Here is a 21,271-nt window from a genome sequence, read left to right on the forward strand (position 1 = left end):
GTGCTTTTATTTTTCATGTTTCTTGAATTAATTTCCAGCCAATCTGCACAGAAGTCGCCTATGTCCACTTACGCACCTCTATCTAAAATGTGAACAGTAGGCCTCATACGTGAGAACGTGTGTACAGTAAATGCGCACATGATTAAGTTAATGTCACCTGCGACATTCTGTGATTGTTTAACACATGCACTGTAAATGGAGTTGTTAAGAAAAGAATGTTTTTGATGCGTCCCCTGCATTTCTGTACGCCTATACCCAGAAAAATAGGTTCACAGATCCTCAAGCCCCTCAGTGCCATGGAAACAGCATATCTCCGATGGCAACAGTGACCGTGGTGACATTTGTGATGTAACCTGATGTTCTGTCTTTTCTGCTGTGGAGTGTTTTTTTTTTCACCATGTTTCTCGACGTCCCTAATTCCAGATAATTTGGAAGAAAGTGTTATTGTTTTTTTTGTTGTTGTTGTTGTTTTAAAAAGGATACATATTGAAATCAGATATTGAAGCAGGATCAGCTGTATCTTCTCATCACCTCAAATGATCTTTTATCTGACTGACGTGTGAACCAAAAGACCTGTAAATTCAGCAGTCTCGCACATGTTCTACTAGTATTTTTAGTCAAGCCATTACATTAATGCTGAATGGCACTGTTAATAATATTTCATTAGATTATATGCATGCATGGATTTGAGCAATATGGTGCATCTGAAGTTAGATTGTTGTTATGTTGTTGATGTGTCATTGTACTCACTCATCCTGTCTTTCCTTCACTCACTCACTCACTCACTCACGCACCCTGCTTTGCAATCAATAACTCATCTTTCAGCGTCGATTTTCCTCTTCCCCAAAGGAAAACAAATGTCCTTCTATAGGACAAACAAAGAGGAGAGAGGGGGAAAGAGATTATGACACACCAGAAAGAGAGGACAGGATCATTGTAAAATGACAGAATATACTGAAACTGACACATACTGTACTGTCATTTAAGAGAAAGAGAAATGTAGGCTAGGGGGTGCTGGGGGGAGATTGAAAGGGTTGTTATGGGATGGATGATTAGCCCTTGTCTCCAAGGTTACCCTTTACAACTGTATTAGCGCAGAGCGGATTGGGAGAGACGAGGGGTTGTTTGGGGGGAAGGCATGTGGAAGGGATAGCTTAAGTCAGCACAGAGATCAAAGACCCGTATTGACCTACGGTACAGCTGCATTCATTTCTTATAACTTGGGCTGCGAAAGATAGACAGGTTTTAAGGTTCACAGAGGGAAAATTATACTCCGATCTGGACTGTAATACTGAGTTTATGACTAGGAGTCTTCTTAAAGGGATAGTTCACCCAAAAACATATTTAGTTCCTATCTTGCATGACTTTTTTTTCTGCCGTGGAATAAAAAAGGAGAGTATTAGTTTATGTTCTTTTTCATACTAAAAGTGAGCCAGGGGCTGTTAAGCTCCAAAAATGCCAAAAAGTACAATAACGGTGGTTCATAAGACATGTGTGACCTAACTTTGAAAAGGTACAGAATATAAACACTGCCGTAGTTTGGGATTTGGTAAGATGTATTTATTTATTTTTTAATGTTTTTGAAAGAATTCTCTTTTTCTCACCAAGGCTGCATTTATTTAATAATAAAAACAGTAATATTGCAAAATACTATTACAATTTAAAATTGTTTTCTGTTTGAATATATTTTAAAATCTGAGCTGTATTTTCAGCATCATTACTCCAGTCTTCAGTCACATGATCCTTCAGAAATCGTTCTAATATGATGATTTGCTGCTCAAGAAACATTTCTGTTATCAATGTTAAAAACAGTTGTGTAAAAAAAAATCCAGGATTATTTGATGAATAGAAAGTTCAAACAAACATTTATCTGAAATAGAAATCTTGTAATCTTGTACTGTTCAAAAGTTTGGGGTCAGTAAGATTTTTTTTTTCTTTGAAAGAATTCAATACTTTTATTCAACAAGGATGCATTAAAGTGATCAAAAGTTACAGTAAAGACATTTCTAATGCTACAAATATTTCAGATAAATGCTGTTCCCTTTCGTTCGGGAACTCCTACGTCTCGTCGAAGGAGTTTCCAACGAATTGAGATCACGCTAGGGAGACCAATTGCCTTCGAGTGAATTAAAACGAGCCAATGAATATTGGCATGCATGACTAGCATTCCACGTTAAAGCATTATAAAGTGGAAGCGAGTGCACACACATATGCTTTTAGCTTCGGAGCCGACCGGTTAAGTCATCTGAGTGGATGAGCTTCAAGATTAGTAATTTATCTTCACGCTCAACGAGTCTGTTGTTTTCTCCGAGACCTCTCTGTGTTGGTGTAACGACGCTTCGACGATCTTCGTGATCTCCTGGGTACCAGCTGTTGCTTCACGCTATGAGGCTTTTTTTTTTCCAAAAGAGCTGTTGTTACAGCTGGTATTTGGTTGAGTGCACACAGCAGGCTTGCAGTTTCCCTGCTGTGTTGCCGCGTTTATCCCTGTGTGCTTCATTACAATAAGAGAGCGTTTTCTGTGAAAAGAGCAACACGGGTGAAGATCGCGTCCTTTTCAGGACGAAGTTTTACCCGTGTGTTTCTGGATGCGGTCGTTTCCTGTCCTCATTTGATGTCTACGATCACTGTTTCTTGTGCCTGCGTGATGCATGATAAGCATGATGAGTGTTCGTGGGTGGTTTATGTTCTCTCATGAGAGCATAACCACATCGCCACATTGTTCGTCAGCCCTTTCTCGTAAAGGCTTGAACGCTCAGCGTGCCGTGTGCCTTCGAGCTGCCGGCTGACAGCATGGGTTGTCTCGTCAACCCAGCGCGCGTCATTCGGCGCTCTAGATGCGCAGTTGAGACTCAAGTACCTCAAACGAGGTGGAGTCCCTTTTAGATTAATAATAGGCTAATAATAGGCTACTTAGATTAATAGCATTGGTGATCTGAGGATTACAGTAAGCGTTCTCCGACGAGACCACCTCCTCGGACCCTTCACTTCTCTAGCGCATCGTAAACATGTTAAGACTGTTCGTGGGTGGTTTATGCTCTCTTATGAGAGCATGACCACGTCGGGACGTTGTTTGTCTTGCCTTTCTCGTGAGAGGTTGAGCACTCAGCGTGCCGCGTGCCATCAAGGTTATAGCCACGTTCACTGTTTTGCATGCCTGGCAGTTTTCAGGTGGAATTTCTGGTCCTTCTCATGAGGAACCTTTTATTTCATTCAGGGCTCCAGGGGAGGATCAGATGCCGATCACTGCACTGGAGAGAGGGCTATTACCCTCTGGAAATGATGATGCTGAGTTCCCACTGTAATGGTGTGTGTGCTCATGCTGAATCAGATTCAGACTTGACAGCTACACTTCCCGGGCTACTCTGGGGGGCACAGTGCAACGCGTAATCGCCTTGCCCGGCCCCCGTGCCTGCCCGGATGTTTGTGAAAACTTTAAACACCTCTTCCCCACTACAAGTCTGTGTGAAGCCAAAACACACAGTACACAAGGGTAGTTCTGAGTTGGGGTTGAGCTGTGCATTGTGACTGACTGAGTAAATGGTTTAAGTCATAGCACTGGCCCTCGGTCAGATGATGTCCACATTGGTGGTCCAGAAGCTATCCACGGCTAAACCTTGCAGAGATGCAAGACCTCACCAAAGTTCGCTTTCTCGGTGCTCTGATCTCACAAGGTTTGCCGTTTTCGGCGACACTGTTGGAGATTGTGTCCGGCGGCTCTCCACAGTTCAGAAGCAGGTTGAGGAGACCAAGAGCTTGACCTTATGTCACTTGTGGTTTCTCCTCAGTCTGTTTGTCTCCAAAGGTGTCAGTCCCCTGTGAACAAGATGTCACAGCCAGCTCTACTGTGATGTCTAGCTTTCACAGGAGGACGAAGCCACCTGTCTCAGCAGCCCTGAGATGGGCAACGAAGAGTTGGAGGAAGTTGCTTTCTGGGAGATGGTGTCCTCACCTCTTCCTCCCAGGAGGAGAATTTGTTCATTTTCTGTTCCGCCGCTGGCTCCCCGGAGACTGTACCCACATTCTCAATAGAGCAAATTCTTCCATCTCTGGGTCACAAGAGGTGCGGACTGCAGTGCGCGACTACAGAGCCCAGGCATGCTGTGGTTTTCACAAATGCCTCTGCTAACGGATGGGGGGCCACACACACAACGGGCATGCAGTCTCAGGTCTGTGGATGGGGCCTCAACTGCATTGACATATCTATTGCCTAGAGTTGCAAGCAATACACTTAGCCTTGTGCCGCCTCAAGGGGCTGCTTCTGCACAGGAATGTACTGATCCGTACGGACAGCACTGCGACCGTGGCGTACATCAACCATCATGGTGGTCTACCGCCATCTCCTCCTGTGGAGTCAGGAGCATCTGAGGTTGCTTCGGGCCATTCACTTTCCTGGTGTTCTCAACCGTGCAGCAGACGAGCACTCAGGCAATCACCCCTTCGAAATGGGGATTCTTCGGAGCCACTCAGATCTATTTGCCTCTCAGGACATGACCCATTGTCAGTTGTTTTATTCCCTGGCCGGAGGATCCCTCGGCACAGATGCACTGGCGCTCAGCTGGCCCCGAGGCCTTCGCAAATATGCGTTTCCTCCATTGAGCCTTCTGCCACAGACACTGAGCAAAGTCAGAGAGGACGAGAAACAGGTCTTGCTAGTTGTGCCGTATTGGCCCAACCGGACCTGGTTCCCAGAACTTATGCTCCTTGCAACAGCACCTCCTTGGCCCTTTCCTCTGAGGAAACTCTGGCACCCGCACACAGACCTCTGGAGACTCCATGTTTGGTCCCTGGACGGGACGCAGAGGTTCAAGGTAGTCTAATATAGGATCAAAGTGTATGTTGCATGTATAGACCATTTCACAAGATGTAAACAACACTGGTCCAGAAGCACTTCCTGTTCCAGTTTTTTTAACACTACATAAAAGCTGGGATAAAATACAACCAACAGAACATTTAAAACTGAATCAAAAGTTAAACAAACATCTTTAAGATGTTTTCTTTACATGTGAAATAAAGAAAACAGTTACAAACTGAAACAGGAAGTGCTTCTGGACCAGTGTTGTTTACATCTTGTGAAATGGTCTATAAGTGTATCTAGGTAGCCTCACCACCATCAAAGTGTATGTTGCCGCAATAGCCACTCATCACAAAACACAAAACCTTAAAAAAGCACAGTGTGACAGGCAAATAGAGATACATAATTTCACAACACCAAAGATGGAATGAACATTTATTGAATAAAAAACCAAAGCATCTCTAAACTGGTACTCCATGACTGTTTTGGTTTTGACTAAAATTTTGTTGATATGACCAGACCTTGACTGTTTCATATTTGGGTGGGATATTAGCAATGATTCAGGGGTCAGGGATGCAGTGCTCAGTCATTTGCGCACATTAGAAGCATTCTGCATGTGCAGATGAGGTGTGAAGATGGAGCCCAGCCGAGGCTGTGTTGACACTAACGCAAATATGTATGTGTGCCATGAGGTGAGAATGAGGATTGTTAAGCTGCTTACATAATTTATTCAGTGCGAGTGTGGATCGGGCACCCCTGGTGAGGTGTGTCACATCATCATTGTGAAGGACACGCTCACAAACTAGGCTGCCTTCAGCGGATCTCTGAAGACGAACTCCGCAACAAGAACATAGGATGGATGTCAGAGCTTTTTCGATTTTTAAAATCTGTATATCCGTACATGACCGTTTTGTATCAAATTGCAGCTTGTATGTTCGAATTAAAATTTACGTTTGAAACCACCAATACAAAAATTATTTTGGGTGATTCAAGATGCTTTAAAGAGACCCTGTCGACAAATTTGTGAAATTAACATAATACTATATCTGGGGTGAGAAAAAATGCAATAAATTAGTATTTATTTATTCAATTTTAGCAGTAACATTTTATATATACAGTATATATAAATATGTAAAGTAAAATTACATATATTTATTTATAAATATATTTATAAATGATTAAAAAAATTTAATAAATTGTGCCTAATAATGATATATAATTAAGTAATAGTTTTTTCTTTCTTAAGCAAATGTTTTATTATTTTTTTTTAAATGTGATGTGAAAAAAGGTATTATTCTCTGAGATGGGAAAGCCTCCTTATTTCATGTAACCACATCTTGTTTTAAGACAGTTTAAATATTTTCACTGGAAAATAAAACAAACACGCTGATAAATATCAGTGACCTTTGACCTTATTCATCTGTGTGACACTAGCCCTTCATAAAGACACAGATACTCATAAACAAGCATACTTTTATATTCATGGATTGAGAACTCTCCTTCACTGGGGTGGAATGAAACGTCAGCCGAAACCTTTTACTCAGACGCATGCAGCACAGAGCTTCTCATGAACTGTCCCTTGTTTTTGTAGCCTAATCTAATATGCAAAACACAAATGGACATGAAGGAACACAATCACAATGTCACCCTCATATACAGACTAGAATGCACACCCTTAGGTTAGCCAATAATTGTAACCCTGAGTCAGTATTATTCAGATGCCAACCCCATAGCTAACCCTTAGCCTGCACAGGAGGCGTGTAGACTGCAGGCTAAACATCAGCCCAGAGAGACACACACACACACGCACACTCACACAGCGCAGGCGGAGGTCAGCCATCGGGGTCAACCTAAACACCCTGCAGCAAGCGCAGTCACAGCTCTCTGGTGTCAAAGCAGCGCTAGCACATTGACATAATGGCTGCATAACGCACATAGCTACACCGTTTCCATTTTAAGACACACCCATAAACTTACACAACTCACTGAGTCAGATGTTAAATGTCAACATGTCAACTACATATCTCAATGGTCTTATTGTGTGTTACACAAGTGAATGTTGTTACATTGGGGGGAGGGGGGATAATGTATATTCTTTTTTATAAAAATGAAATTACTTGCTGCAGCACTTATATAACTTTTTTTTTGGCTGATGACTTGCCTTACTTCTAAGCCCCTCCCCTTTTCACAATCCAGTCAAAGGATAAAATCCAAAAATCAGCTCTTTTCTCACTGAATATCCAATTTCACTGAAAAAATATGTACATTTGCTAAATTAAAATTGGCTGCAAATATGTTTTATGCAAACAACACACCGAGGTTCTCACATCTCCCATTTTGCATCCGTTGGTTGTTTGATCCTGTTTATGACACGAAAAACATCCAAAATAACCACCCACAGTTCAATACTTATTTTGTGAAAAAAGAACATCTTTTATTCCATAAATTTATCAGTATGGCACATGAACAGAGATTGAATGGTCTGAAAAAGATTTGGCACAGAACCATTACAGCAGAACGAATCTGCCCTCCTCCACACACACACACACACACGCAGACACACACGCGCACACACACATGACACATTTCAGATGTTAATAATACACATTCCAGAGCGATTTATCTAACAGGTTCAAACAGAGTCAGGAGAAACAATCACATTAACAACTACCTTCAATATTTCAGAGGGACTCAAACATCCCAAGGTGGCAGATGGGGGGAATGTTTAATTGAACAGAGGGAAGGAAATATCTGAGGCATCAGTTTGCTTCTCTGTTGTGTTTCTGGTTTTTCTATCTCTCAAGAGAGGATTGTGGTTGCAAGCGCCTGTTTGTATGTTAGACACCAGACAGTCGTGAATTTCTGGTCCTACAGGAAGAAAGGATAAACGAGAGGCTGAAGGGAGACAGAGTGAGAAAGAGAGAGAAAGAAACAAGAGATGAATCTGGGAAACTAAGGTTAAACGGCAAAAGAATTAAGCGATCGTTAAATAATGCTGTATTACACTGACGTCCCAAATCAATATGAATTGATTCCCAAAAGGGGAATTTTCTGGCCATATTTTCAGAAGTGAATGAGGATTCGAGCTCCAAAATGTGAAAAAGCGCAGGGGTTCATACGACTCAGGTGGTGTATTTCATCTTCTGAAGCTTTGAGTGAGAAATAGGCTGAAATTTAAAACATTATTCAATTTGGATTCTTCATGTGCATGATCTTTTCAATGAATTATTTGCTCCAGTTCACAAAACCACTCGGAATAATTCGGACTGATTCAGTTCTTTTCTTTCTCAATGGTTCGGCTCACTGACTTGATGATCCGGTCGTAACGGTTTACAGCTCACTGGAGGAACATTATTGAATAGCAACTTAAATTTCAAACTGCTCGTCACACACAACTACTGTATCATATGCCTTCAGAAGACTTGGATTACCGCGCACGAGTCAAATGGACCACTTTTATGGTGCTTTTGCATCTTTTTGGAAGATTTACAGCCTCAGTTTCATTCAATTCAAAAGAATCTCTAGAAAATTCACCTTTTGTGTTCAGTCATACAGGTTTGGAACAACCCGGGGTTAAATAAATGATTACTGAACTTACATTTCTGGGTAAATTATCCCTTTAAAGGGTTGAATGAAGAGCATAAGGTACGGAGAGAAAGAATGTCTCCTTTTACTCTCTTATTTCCTTTCTCTGTAAGTAAGTGACTCAGAACAAAAAAGGTCTGATGCGTTCTCCGCATGTCAGGAGATATAGATTGTAGGGAAGGAGGAAGAGGGTGAGAAAAGAGAGAGCGTAGTGATGTCAGCTGTGCGCCTCTCATTCCTGCAGGTTATAACAGTGAGGTCATCACAGCCCACAGCAACGCTTGACATACAAGGATAGCAATGTCCCATAGACACGCGCTTGCACCGAGACACACATGACTCATGACGGACGTCCACATGCAGCAAACGCACAGAACGTTCACGCAGACACCTACAACATATGGTAAACACACATTCACACACGTCATACAAATGCAGACTCCTATATGCCCACGCACTCATTGTTTTGTAGATGTACGAACACCTTTCTTACTTAGTTCACAAAGTCCTTGGCGCAGACATGCCTACACGCACAAATGCTCAAATAAGACATGATGACTAGTGACAAGACATGTCAGAACGTCCTATGACAGCCAGCCTCATCTCATCGCTCCCTCTGTTTTCTCTCTCCTTGTTCTTTGTCATAGATTTATCAGAAGAATTAGCAAATGAGTGTGAGTTTATTTGCAGGGAAAAACTTTAGCCTTGATTTTAGCCCTAGTTTGCGTTTTTTGTTTGTTTAGTGGAAAGATTTTTTTTTTACCTCGGTAAAAAAACTTTTAAGTCAATTTTTTTTTTCTCTGTGATTTTTATCTGTACAAAATTTGTTGCAATTATTTATTTAATTTTTTTATATCGTGATCATAAATACACTTGTAGCCCCAAATACGTTTATAGCGTATGAGGAAGTCACATGCAGTCACAGGAAATGGCCTACTTTTGTAATGAAAAATTCGGTGGATCAATCGCAATTATTTATTTTTGGAAACATTTAAATTGAGTTGTCTCAGTTTTCTCACACAATAAAAATGGGTTAAAATGAATAGCTGCCTTTATATTTTATGAAAAAGATCTTCATTTTTGATGGTTTCCTGACACACAAAGTACAGTATAAAAATCTCTGGGCTAGAATACGAATGTTATCAAATCATCCTCAGTGTTTGTGGTTTTGGGAAAACCCCACTGGGGAAGGATAGAAAGGAAATTGTTTTACAAAAATGACTGCTCCGTGAACATAAATCAAAAGCTTGAAAGCTAACAGAAGGGGGGAGAAGTTTAAAGTGAAATCAATAATTGTAGTTAAGCTTTATTTCATATTGATAAATGTTTACTGTTATGCCGCTCTGTGCCTGTTAAAGTTATTGCACCAAACTCAGTGTGTGTGAGATTTAATGTGCTGAGATAATGGCCTGCTTTTGTTTCGCCTCTTCTGCAAATCTTGTTCCGATTCCGCCGCACTACACTGTAACGGGTCACATTCAGATCCTTCAGTTCGCCTGCGCTCTGACCCCGTGAACCCACACCAGGTTCACATGCAGCTTCAGCTTCATCACAGCATGAGCAGGTTCATCATAAGGTGATGGGGTCACAGCTCATTGCTCCCCCACAGGCTGGCTGGAGACTGTCCAACGTTTTTCCAGTGGACTGCCTCTCTAACATACATCCTCACTTTCCAACTTCATTCAAACAAACATCACACAGGGCATAGCCATTTTGATGCCCAAAACCCAGAAACAGTAACTGTGTTGGGGGCTGAAGAGCAGCAAAAGGCTCGGTCTGAAACTCAACTGAGAGTTTATCCTCAGAGGAACCAAGATGCTGCTTCAGCGGTTTTACCAGGGCCGACTCATTCACGACGCTGTCACGCTTTTACAAAACCCTATACTGCAAAATGATCTCGTATTTTTGTCTTGTTTTTATCATAAATATCTAAACATCCTTACAAGAGGATTTTGCTAGCTCAGCAGCAAAATTGCTTAAGCTATCAAGATTTTTAAGAGAATATACATTGAATTAATTACTTTTTTTATTCTGTTTTCTAAAGACCAGTCAGAAATCATAAAATATATTTTTTTAAGATTACAGATTATTTCGTATCATTATTTCATTCAGATTTTTAATATCATTCATTGACAGAAGTTTTTCAGATAATATATGTTTTAACAATTTACTTTAGTAAAATGAGAATAAGTTAAGTTAATTATTTAATTTGAATGTCTTTATAATAATCACACTTAATCTTTTTTTTTCCTCAGACAATAAATACATGAAAATGGCTTTATTTTTTTTTTTAGGAAAGCGGGTCTCGTCAAATATGAAAAACCATGTTTTAAGCAACCTTGCTTCTAAACTGAAGACAACAAACAATACTGATAAAGAAAGTGATATATAGCAGTCAAAAGTTGCAAAACTTTCTAAACCAGAGTGTCTCTAAACCATAGAGCGTTGTGGGAGTACACACAGGATTGAAAAAAGGGATTTGTCCTTTGAAATAATCTATGTGAACTGAATTTAGCTATGTAAATCATTCCCATTTGCAAACACACTCAACTTTAACTTCGTAGCCTTGCGAAACCTAGCTTTTTGTTTTAAAGGAGAGTCAATATCTCAAAACTTGGTCTTTCTGACGTTTCCAGGAAACACACATGGATGATAATCAGCCACATGACCACCATCACAAAGCCGAGTGACATCCAAGTCAAGCTACAACCTGCAGTCTCTAAAACCAGACCGACTTTTAGATGGGTATTACTGCAGACATGCAGAAGCACAGTATACATACAACATGTCTGGCCCATGTCAAGTGGCATCCAACCAAAATAAATGACAGAGGCATTTGAGAAACTTCTACCATGGAGGATTACATTAAGACACAAACTGTATGAAATGCCACAGAAGACATAATGCGGTTTCCGAGTCTGAGGTGTCACATGTAGGCTAATTATCTCTGTCTGTGAGGCGCATGTGTGCGTTCGAGGGAGGAGGCGGGTAAAAGCACTCTTTATTGACTAAGGTGAGGGTCTGGATAAAGTCTTGCATTGGTGTTTTGTGTGTGCTCAGCGGCAATCAGTGTTTGACAAGCTGCTGCGGGCTCTTGTACAGACCAGTGTGATGACGCAAAGAGACGCCGTGAACAAGGGATCTCATTCTCTTCATAAAACTCCTCACACACACAAGCGCACGTAAATGTCCTGATGGGTATCAAGGAACCCACACAACATCTACAATGGCAAATGAGGCACATGTTCAAACAAACCATACATACGCTCCCTAACACGATAAATCATGTGTGATTTTTGCCACACACACACTCAAGCTGCTTTAATGCTCAATTTCAAATCTGTCACACACACTCAATCTCAGGGGCTAAATAAGTTTTCAGGGTTGAACTACACTGGTTCTCTCTCTTTCACCCTCAACATTAAAGCAGACTATAGTTTTGTGTGCACTGACCAGCAAATAATAGTAATTACAATAATAACACAGAATTCAATATGAAGTCTGTCATTGTAGGCCATAAAAAGACGATCAGTTTTTAGAGAATATTGTGGCTAGCAGGACGAGGCCGAGGGCAGAGAGAGGTGCGAGACCGGTGCGCCTCACAGGTGTCGCTCAATACCACTCGCGCCACCGGCCTCATCCTGCTCGCCACAAATATATTATTCCTGTGATGACAAAGCTGACTTTTCAGCATCATTACGCCTGTCTTCAGTGTCACGTGATCCTTCAGAAATCATTCTAATATGCTGATTTGGTGCTGAAGAAAAATTTATTTTTATCGTGTTGTGCTGCTTAATGTTTTTGTTGAAATGATGATACATTTTTTCAGGATTCTTCTACGAATAGAAAGTTCATTTATTTGAAATATATTGTTATAATATAAATGCCTTTACAGTCAATTGAATGCATCCTCGTTAAATAAAAGTGTTAATTTCTTTAAAAAAAAAAACAGTTATATATATTTAGACTAAACAAAAAACCTTTAAGACCGTGTGATAATTTAATTTTAAATGAGCATTTTTATTTTTATTTATCAGTGATTTTTTTTTTTTAAAAAGGGCATCTCAATAACTGACTAATAATCTTTTCAGTGAAATTACTAAACCTAAACAAATTAGCCTGAAATAAAAATATGCTCAATTAAAAGATAAATGTCAGACAGACTTAAAAGGTTTCTTCTACGTTACTATTTTTAATGTTTTTGAAAATAAAATGAAAATTTTGAATAATGTTTATTTATTTTAATATACTTTAAAATATCATTTATTTCTGTGATGCAAAGCCAGAAATAAATTATTTATGGTATATACTGTATTTGCAATGAAATGTGCAATAAAAAAAAACTTTTTTTGCTTGTCAAGAAAATGGAATATTTAGATTTTTTTATATAGTTTAAGACTTGTTTTTAGAAAAATCTAAATATGAAATTTTCTTGACAAGCAAAAACGTATGATTGAGTTTTTTTCATTTCATAATGATGTTTTTTTTTTTTTTTTTAAAGCCAGCCTCACATTAGGGAGCATCGGTGTCAGAGAGCCATGACAGGCTGCGGAACTGTGGTTAAAATTGTGTTTGTTAGGGACACAAGCTACATCCACACCCTGCCATGAAAGATTTGTCTGTTCTGTCTAGCCCTGACAATTACAATGAAGCAGTGTAATACGTGAAGAATGACTGCATCCCTCACAGCTGCTTTAGAAACAGACCATCACTACAGCTTCCACCAGCATGATTTTTAACTTAGATGTAATTGATATTCTAGCGATGCACTCTCAAGTGAGTAGAAGCTAGTTGTTTGTGTGCTCTACTTGGTTTTGTGGCTCAGACTATCACATCTCAGGGACCAATGCTATCTTCTGCTGATGAATCCAGGACCAAAGTGCAAATGACCAAACACAAACCTGGAATAAGATATTTAACCCCCAAACCCAAAAGCAAGAGCTGTCCTAGATTTGTCTGTCAAAGCCTGAGCGTGACTGCAGCTTTAACAAAAAAAAAAAAAAAAAGGAGACCATCGCCACACGTCTGAATTTCTGAATTATGTATCACGACCGCTACTAGGGAAGTACCTCCCACCGTTTCAACCGGTAAGAAATTGGCACGGCTGGCCCCTAACTTCTCGATTGGGGTATTTAGGAGGGGAAAAAAGAAAGAAAATCAACAACTGATGTTTTTCTCCATTCTGGCTAAGAGCATCATTCAGAAGATCATACACAAGCCTGAAGCATTGGAAAATATGCTAAAGTGATTTAACGCGTGGATTTGAAAATGGATGTCTGACTCTGGCTGTCTCTCACGACAGTCTCTTAACGCAACAAAAACACAGATGTCACAAACATGCATACACAATCTCATCATGTGCAGGAACATAGTCCCTTACTGTAAAACACACATCGCAAACTCGCGCTCTCTCTCACACTCACACACACGGAGGGCAAAGAAAATTTGATCAATGAAAAACAATGATCAAAATACTTGGATGTCTTCAAATAAGCTTCCAAAATCTGAAATGGCCATTACCAAAGTTGTCACACACACATGGTTAAGCCAAAACCCGCACCACCACATTCTCTGGTGCACTTTGCATAAGTCCTAAACCAGCTGGTGAGCAGGGTATTTCTCTGCCAAGCATGTTTATGAGAGCTGAGATTCGTCGGCTTGATGTGTACGAGTGTGTGTGTGTTTTGTGCCCCGTGACTCAGATACCGCAGTGCTACGAGGGAGAGAGAGGGCTCCTGTCTTCCTACCTTTGTCACAGCATTCGCATGCTTAAAGACTTCAGGAAGCGAGATATATCTGAGGTTGCAGGCTAGGTGAAGATCACGAGATATGTGATATGTTGTAACAGTCTCTGCCCTGTCCCACTACCAATAAGTTTGGCAATACTTTCTTGTAAGTTGCTTTGGAAAGAAAGCATATGCCTTAAGCACAAATGTAATACGATTACTGTGTCTGGTACACAGATGCACGCACATACACGCAAACAGATGTATACGCAATTCACCCCAGAAGCAAATGAACTTATGCATATCGTCGGTACGAGAGGGAGAATATGCTAATTTTAAGACTAGGGGATGATGTGCCTATGGAAGATCAATGACATGTTAGATATGGGCATCTTGATGACTGCTAATCAATGTTCATGAATGTCAATGGTAAGGAGGTTTATTGATATGCAGTGTGCTGCAAATATGCTAATTTCCAATTTAAGAAGACTGTTATGTCCTCGTAAATGGCGTCCTATACTGCCTCTGTCCTCGCATTTGCATCAGAGACCTGAACGCTATGATGGGGACCGTCGCAGCAGCAACAGTTGCCAGGGAAACCTCACCATGGGAACCAGTTGGGACACTGTGCCAGAGTATGGGTGCGCCAATATGTCGGATGACAATTGACATGGTGGTGTGCTCGCGTGTGGATATTTGTACATGTTGTAGGCTAAAAATGTTTGACAAACACAGGCACAGGGACCCACAAAGATGGCATCCTGGCTCTGACAGTGTTTGGCACATTAGCGCGAAGGCGTGTTGCCGTGGCAACAGGGTGTTGACATGGCACAGTCGCACTTCTCGGCACTGATAATGGGTGACAATCTGAGAACAAGCTTCTATTAGAAACTCAGTCTCTCTTTCCTCTCTCTCTCTCTCTCTCATTTCTTTCTCTGCAGAGAAGAACGCTACCACCAGCCAAATCACATTCTGTCTGCATCCCGGGAGAACTGTCTCCACACTGTATATAAGCTCTAAGGGTTACATACAGTGGTTCCTCAAATACATGAGAAAAAGAAAAGACACAAACATAGAACAAATCAATGCCACCAAGTTTCACGATTTTCAGTTGTCATTTTGTGTGCCATATATATATATATAATTTTTTTTTAAAATTTCGAATTGACTTCTGCTAACAGAACATTTTTCATAATTATAACGTGTAATATTAGCTAATTATAATAACAATAACAATATTACAATTAAGATAACACTTGATTTTGAAAAAGGAAAAACAAAACAAAATGAAACTATATAAAAACAAATAATGAAAGACACTTATTATCATCATAGTTTTGTTTTAAAAGAGCTCTATAAGTTTCTATAGTTGTCATTTATTTGTCCTTTTTCATTAAAAAAGCTTTCCAAACTCCAATCTTGCTCACTGAGTGGGTTTTCTCTTACCTTTCAAAAGCCATCCTTCCATTGGCTTTCTGCTCAAACAGTAATGCCGTCCACATGTCTGGACACAGTGTTTGAAATAATCCATTTACCCCTGCTGTATTCACCAGAGTTTGTGTTCTGTTCTGAATCTCCTTCAATCACATTGGCAAAAAAGCAGGGTCCTGGTAAAGTTTTTGTCTTGTACAAAACAAAGGGGACAGGCCATTGAGGGGGCCATTTTAAGGCCCATCCATTTCCTTGTTTGGATTTGTTGTTGTGGCTTTGTGTTGCTTGAAGCAAATCGTTGTCATTGTCAGAGGGTCCACTGCTATTCCAGTTTAACTGAGGGGATTATCAGCTGTGGCGACAACCAATTTTTACACAAACATCACCTCTAGGTAAAAACAATGAAACCAAACAAATCTGCTATGCTTTTGACACTTGATGTTGCTCAATAATGATGATAGTAGTAGTAATGCAATGTCAACAGGAGCCTCTTTTTATTCAGTTTTCAAATCGGGTTTCGCTAAAATGTTTTTTTCAGAATAGCAGCATGTAGATAAACTTTTTGTTTCATTGCATTACACAGTATCATCATTATTGTCTTATAATTCTGTTGACAATGGTGATAACCAATATCGACCCAATTTGGATCTCAAAGGCCTGTGGAATCAAACAGTAGATATATAATGTGAATTAAAATGACCTCTTCTCAATAACCCTGTTAGTTGTAGAACAGGAAAGAGAGAAACTTTTAAGACTTAAAACAAAGCCAAAGTATCTGAAATCAAACACAATTTCCAGAATATCCATCCCTGTCTATCAGTGACAAAGCGCTACTACAGCAGCTGCTAATTCTTCAAAAGCCGTGGCTTCGGTCAGAAAAATGTAAAGATTCTTCATAATTTATTTCTCTGAATGAAAATATATTTATATATCAGGTATACTTTCATAGTTTATATATTCTCTTAAAATTTGTATATCTTTCATTGTCTTTTTGCGCTTTAGGTTCTTGTTTGTTTTTCACATCTTCCCCTTAACTGTGACAGCCTTTGAGAAAGGGGAGAAACTGAGTCCATCATCATCAAGAAACAAGCCCTCAACACAGTGCTGGTCTACTAATCCATCCTTCCTTCATTTGACCACGAACCTCTACAAAATTTGAATTATCCATTTTTGTCATCTGAGCTTTACGATTCTCTAAACCATTCACACACATGATCTTTTGTTCTCAGCCAGTGTCCATAAATACTTAAGGTTGTTCATGTATTTCTATATACATTTCCTACCTAATGATGCGTATGGTTTTGATTTTTGTAGCATCCTGCTTTATTGATGGAGATCTGTATATGATGGTGTACAGTATACGCACAGATCTTCTGAAATGTGTCTGTACACATGCTGATGTGCAAAGATTTTGCTTTGGCACAGATTGGTGCAAGTTTGGCACATAATTATCAATCTTGCATTATACAAAAACTGGATTTATATTGTATTGGCAAGTGTGGTTTTGTTTGCTGATGTCAGATGATCCCCTTGATACGTGCAGATCATAGTATGGCAAAGACTTTGATTTTAAACTGCGGTGTGGTTGCCTTCTTCCTTCTAGAAAAATTACCCCTCTTTGCCAGCGTATTTACTTTGTAGTGATTTCACAGCTGTATCTTGTATTCTTGTGTAGGCTATATTTCATACAATGCTGGGTCTGCCTTTCTCATTACTCCTGAGAACATACCCATAGGGGTTGAAAGGCCAGTACCTTTCATCTGTTTCTGTCTCCCTGATAGTCTTTCTCCATTTCGTATCGTACATTTACCATTCTCCCTTCCGCTCACTTTCTCAACTTCAGATCTGGGTTTCTTGGACATTCTCCTTGGAGCCGCTCTTGAAAAGTAACGGCTCGATCTGTGGGTTCTGCCCTTTACTCATCAGGCCTTTCAGTGACCCGTGGATGCCAAGGGTCGGCAGAGGCATTGAAGAAGGCATGGAACATGATGTACTACCTGCAGAGACTGGCACCTGCGTGCAAGAGATGGGGATATTCTGGGCCTGGGAGCAGGGCGGGGGGTTGTTGTTATTGTTTAGGCCTCCGCCCGAGCCTCCACCAAGGCCCAGACCCATCATGTTATTGTTGAAGTGATGGGCCTTGTAGTAATGGTTGAGATGCTCTGCTCGTGCAAGGTTTGGGAGGTTGACAATTTCAGGGTGGTGCAGTCGCAAGCTCTGTCCGCCGGACCCTCCTTGCGGTACTGTGGATCCTCCTGAGATGCCGCTGCCACGGATGCCTGTTCCCGCTCCGATTTCATCTTCGACGTTAATGATCTCAATGGCTCGTGCCGGCCCGTGGTGTTTGTGCAACTGGTGCTGCTTCCGCAGCTTGTAGAACACCACCAGCATGACAGCGGCCATGAAGGTAATTGCCACAAAGCAACCAATGATGATTTTGGTGGTCTTCATGACATCGTCTATTCCAGAGGGGTAGTTGGGCTCAGAAATGGGAACTGTGAAAGTGGGTTTGGTTGCGCGGGGAGAAGATGATGAGCCAAGGATTGAGAGAGAAGACGCAGTAGTGGGGACAACTTTATCCCAGAGGTGCCCGGATGGTGTCGGCCCAGGAATGTGAATAATGGTCTCGTTGATGGCACGCAATGCAGATTCTTCGTCCCCCGTACTCTCCACAGTTTCTACAGTGACCGTGGTGAAGTAGGTGTAGTTGACGCTAACGTCTGCTGCGGTCACATTCAGGACAGCAGTTGCCGTAGTGTTCCCAGCTGAGTTGGTCACCATGCATGTGTATTGGCCAGTGTCACGCAGAGTTACATTGGTGAAATTCAGTGTGCCATCATGCAGCACGGAAATCCTGACCCGATAGGAGCCATGGGTCATTAGGGTGCCATTCGGTGTGATCCAGTTCACAGAAGTCATGGAGGTACCGGTGCGACACTTGAGCTCAGCAGCCATGCCCTCTGTCACATTGAGGTCAGTGGGCGGCTCCACAATGACGGGGGCATAGCAGGTGAAATGGCTCTGGTCCAGCTCTCCAATGTACTTTCCCTTTAGGTAGGGTGGTGCATGGCACCGTGCACAGCAGGTTGTGTTGCTCGGCACAGTTTCTTTCAGCCACCAGCTTAACCACAGCACGTCACAGTTGCACACCCAAGGGTTGTGATTGAGATGTACTCGCTCCAGCTTCTGCAAGGGTGTGAAAAGGTCATGGGGCAAAGAGTGTAGGGAATTGTGGGATAGGTTGAGCTCCTCTAGGTTCTTGAGATCATCGAAAGCATTGCGCTCGATGACCGACATCTGAGAATGCATTAGCCATAGTTTGCGTAAAGATTCCAGGCCTTGGAAGGATCCAGGTCTGATGATTTCTAGACGGTTCCCAGACAACTCTAGCTCCTCCAGTCGCACCAGGGGGGTCAAATTAGGGATGTCTTTCAGGCCACACATACCCAAGTTCAGGTAGCGCAAGTTGATGAGTCCAACAAAGGCTGCGTCAGATATATAATCCAGCTTTTTGAGTTCGCCTAGGTCAAGACGTCGCAGCGAGGGGACGCGGTGAAAGGCATAGCCTGGTAAGGTCTCAATCGGATTGTTTCGTAACCACAATTCTCGCAGCTTGCTGAGGTACTCAAAGGCTTGCGATGGCACCAGTGTGAGGCGGTTGTCGAACAGTTCCAGAGTGTTGAGGTTTGGGAGGCCATTGAAAGCACCCACCTCTATTTGACGAATCTGGTTCTTGGAGAGCTGGAGGATCTCCAGGTGCCGCAAATGTTTGAATGTGTCTGATTTTATCACCTAAGTGAGAAAATTACAGGTACAAGTTTAGGATTAGAGTTATGTGTGATCAATTTCTTCCTGTGAAGGATGAACATTTTTGAAAATACAAAGTCATAGACAAAGTTTAAAAAAGTACATTCATTACTGATTGTTGTGCTTTAAAGATAAAATGTTTTGCAAGTTGTTATCATTCACTCTCAATGTTTGAAGAAAAACAGATTAAAGGGATAGTTCACCCAAAAATAAAAATTGACATTGTTTATTCAACCTCATGTTGTTCCAAAACAGGATGCTGTTATTTTTAATCCAAAACAAAGGGTAATTGTTTTATTTTTTTCAGTTCATAGTGGCCACTTTTTCCATCTCTAGAAAGGACAAAAAAACAACAACCTAAAATCATCTTTAAAATTAAGCTATTTGACAGCTATGTGCAAGGAACATAATAAAATTTAAGTTATTGTTCATAGCATATCTTCCTTTGCTGCAGCACTTAAATGTAATTTGACACATTTGAACTGGCTTTTAAACAGTGTTCAGTTCAATATTGTTGCACCATTTCAGAGGAGAAGATTATGAATAATGAATTAAAAGCTTTTAGTCTTTTCTTCTCAGGCACATTTATCATATGGCTTTAGGAGACTTGGAAAACAGCACTTAAGTTGCATGGAATATACTTATAGTGGGTTTTTCTGGATCCTAAGCCCGAGTGTCCACCAAAGCATTTTTAGCCAACTGAAAACACTTGCTGTGTGTGCTTAAAAGGGGTCATATAATGGAACATGAACTTTTACAAGTTGATTGTACTGAAATGAGTGTTGGCAATGCCTGTACACAATCATCATGTAATGATAAAAAGCTATCCAGGGTTTTTATTTTAATCTCCTTATGTTCTTCCTTGTCTCAAATTGAGCCGTTCAACCATGTGACGTTTCCTATGTAACATTACAACGTTCTCAATATAATTCATAATCCCCCGTTTATAATGAACAAAGCATTATGGTTATTCTGTTAATACTGTGTATGCAGGTGTTAAAGTTAACGTGGTAACACTACACTAAGCCTACTTTTGTAGATGGTTTATAACGGTCTCTGTTACTGAATAAGAAGTAATGTAATTAAAAATCGAATTAATATGATTGCACAGCCATTCTTTCTCCAAAATATACCCTCAACTGTTGTCAAGGCAACACTACACAAGTGTGCTGTCAAAACGCCCCACAGAACAGAGAGGCGGGTTGATAAAGCTCATTATCATTTAAAGACATATACTTAAATGGTGTGTTGAAAACAGAGCTTTTTTTGACCAGGTAAAATTTGTGTTTTCTTACAATACTAATGTGAATTTTTAATTAGAGTAAATTACAAACTTTTTATTTAGACCCAAAATAATCATATTAACTTGGCATTATATGACCACTTTAATAACGCTTTGGTGGCACTTATTTTCAGTTTGAGATGCCATGATTATCCGCGGAACAGTAACCTCTCAGATAGTTTGTTTAAGTAAAAAAATACTTAACTGAAGATTAAACAACAGTCATAACAGAATATCAACAGTCTTATTAGAATTTGTTAAAATGTAGAATATTCACGCATCATAAACACTATAGGATCTGAAACCATTTGTCTATGAGCATCTGATGTAGCCAGAACTGCTTTTCTTGGGCAGCGAGAAGCTTCCTCCTGGCCTACTGCCACAATCCCCTCTGTATATAGAGCAGGGGAGGGGAGGAGTGTGTTAAACACACTGGGTTGGGGGTGTTGAAGAGGAGGGTGGAAACTGTCAGAGCTGCACTCTTGTGGTAAAATGCTATGGAAGAAAAAGAAGCCAAAGAATCTAGGATGCCTTCAGGTATTAAAACATTTTTAGATTTTTAATCATTTCAAGTGGGGCTCGAGGACACAACAAGCCAAATCAGAATTGTTATGCTTAAATGGAGGCTTGATGAAAAGCATTATT

At 40.6% G+C, this 21,271-nt stretch overlaps 1 protein-coding gene across 3 annotated transcripts in view; it reads right to left on the reverse strand.

Annotated features, from left to right (window-relative positions):
- Nucleotides 1-5,216: 5,216 nt before the first annotated feature.
- The window catches only part of lrrc4ba (leucine rich repeat containing 4Ba), a 48,511-nt gene continuing 32,456 nt past the window's right edge, over nucleotides 5,217-21,271 (reverse strand). For all 3 annotated transcript variants that reach the window (XM_089128523.1, XM_039686219.2, XM_039686218.2), the window contains one exon: nucleotides 5,217-19,329. In XM_089128523.1, coding sequence (XP_088984649.1) covers nucleotides 17,377-19,329 — 1,953 coding nt within the window. In that variant the 3' untranslated portion in view covers nucleotides 5,217-17,376. The remainder of the gene's footprint in view (nucleotides 19,330-21,271) is intronic.

This window comes from Pimephales promelas, chromosome 3 (genome assembly GCF_988280905.1).
Source record: "Pimephales promelas chromosome 3, fPimPro1.hap1.1, whole genome shotgun sequence".
In the NCBI taxonomy this organism is placed as follows: domain Eukaryota; kingdom Metazoa; phylum Chordata; class Actinopteri; order Cypriniformes; family Leuciscidae; genus Pimephales; species Pimephales promelas.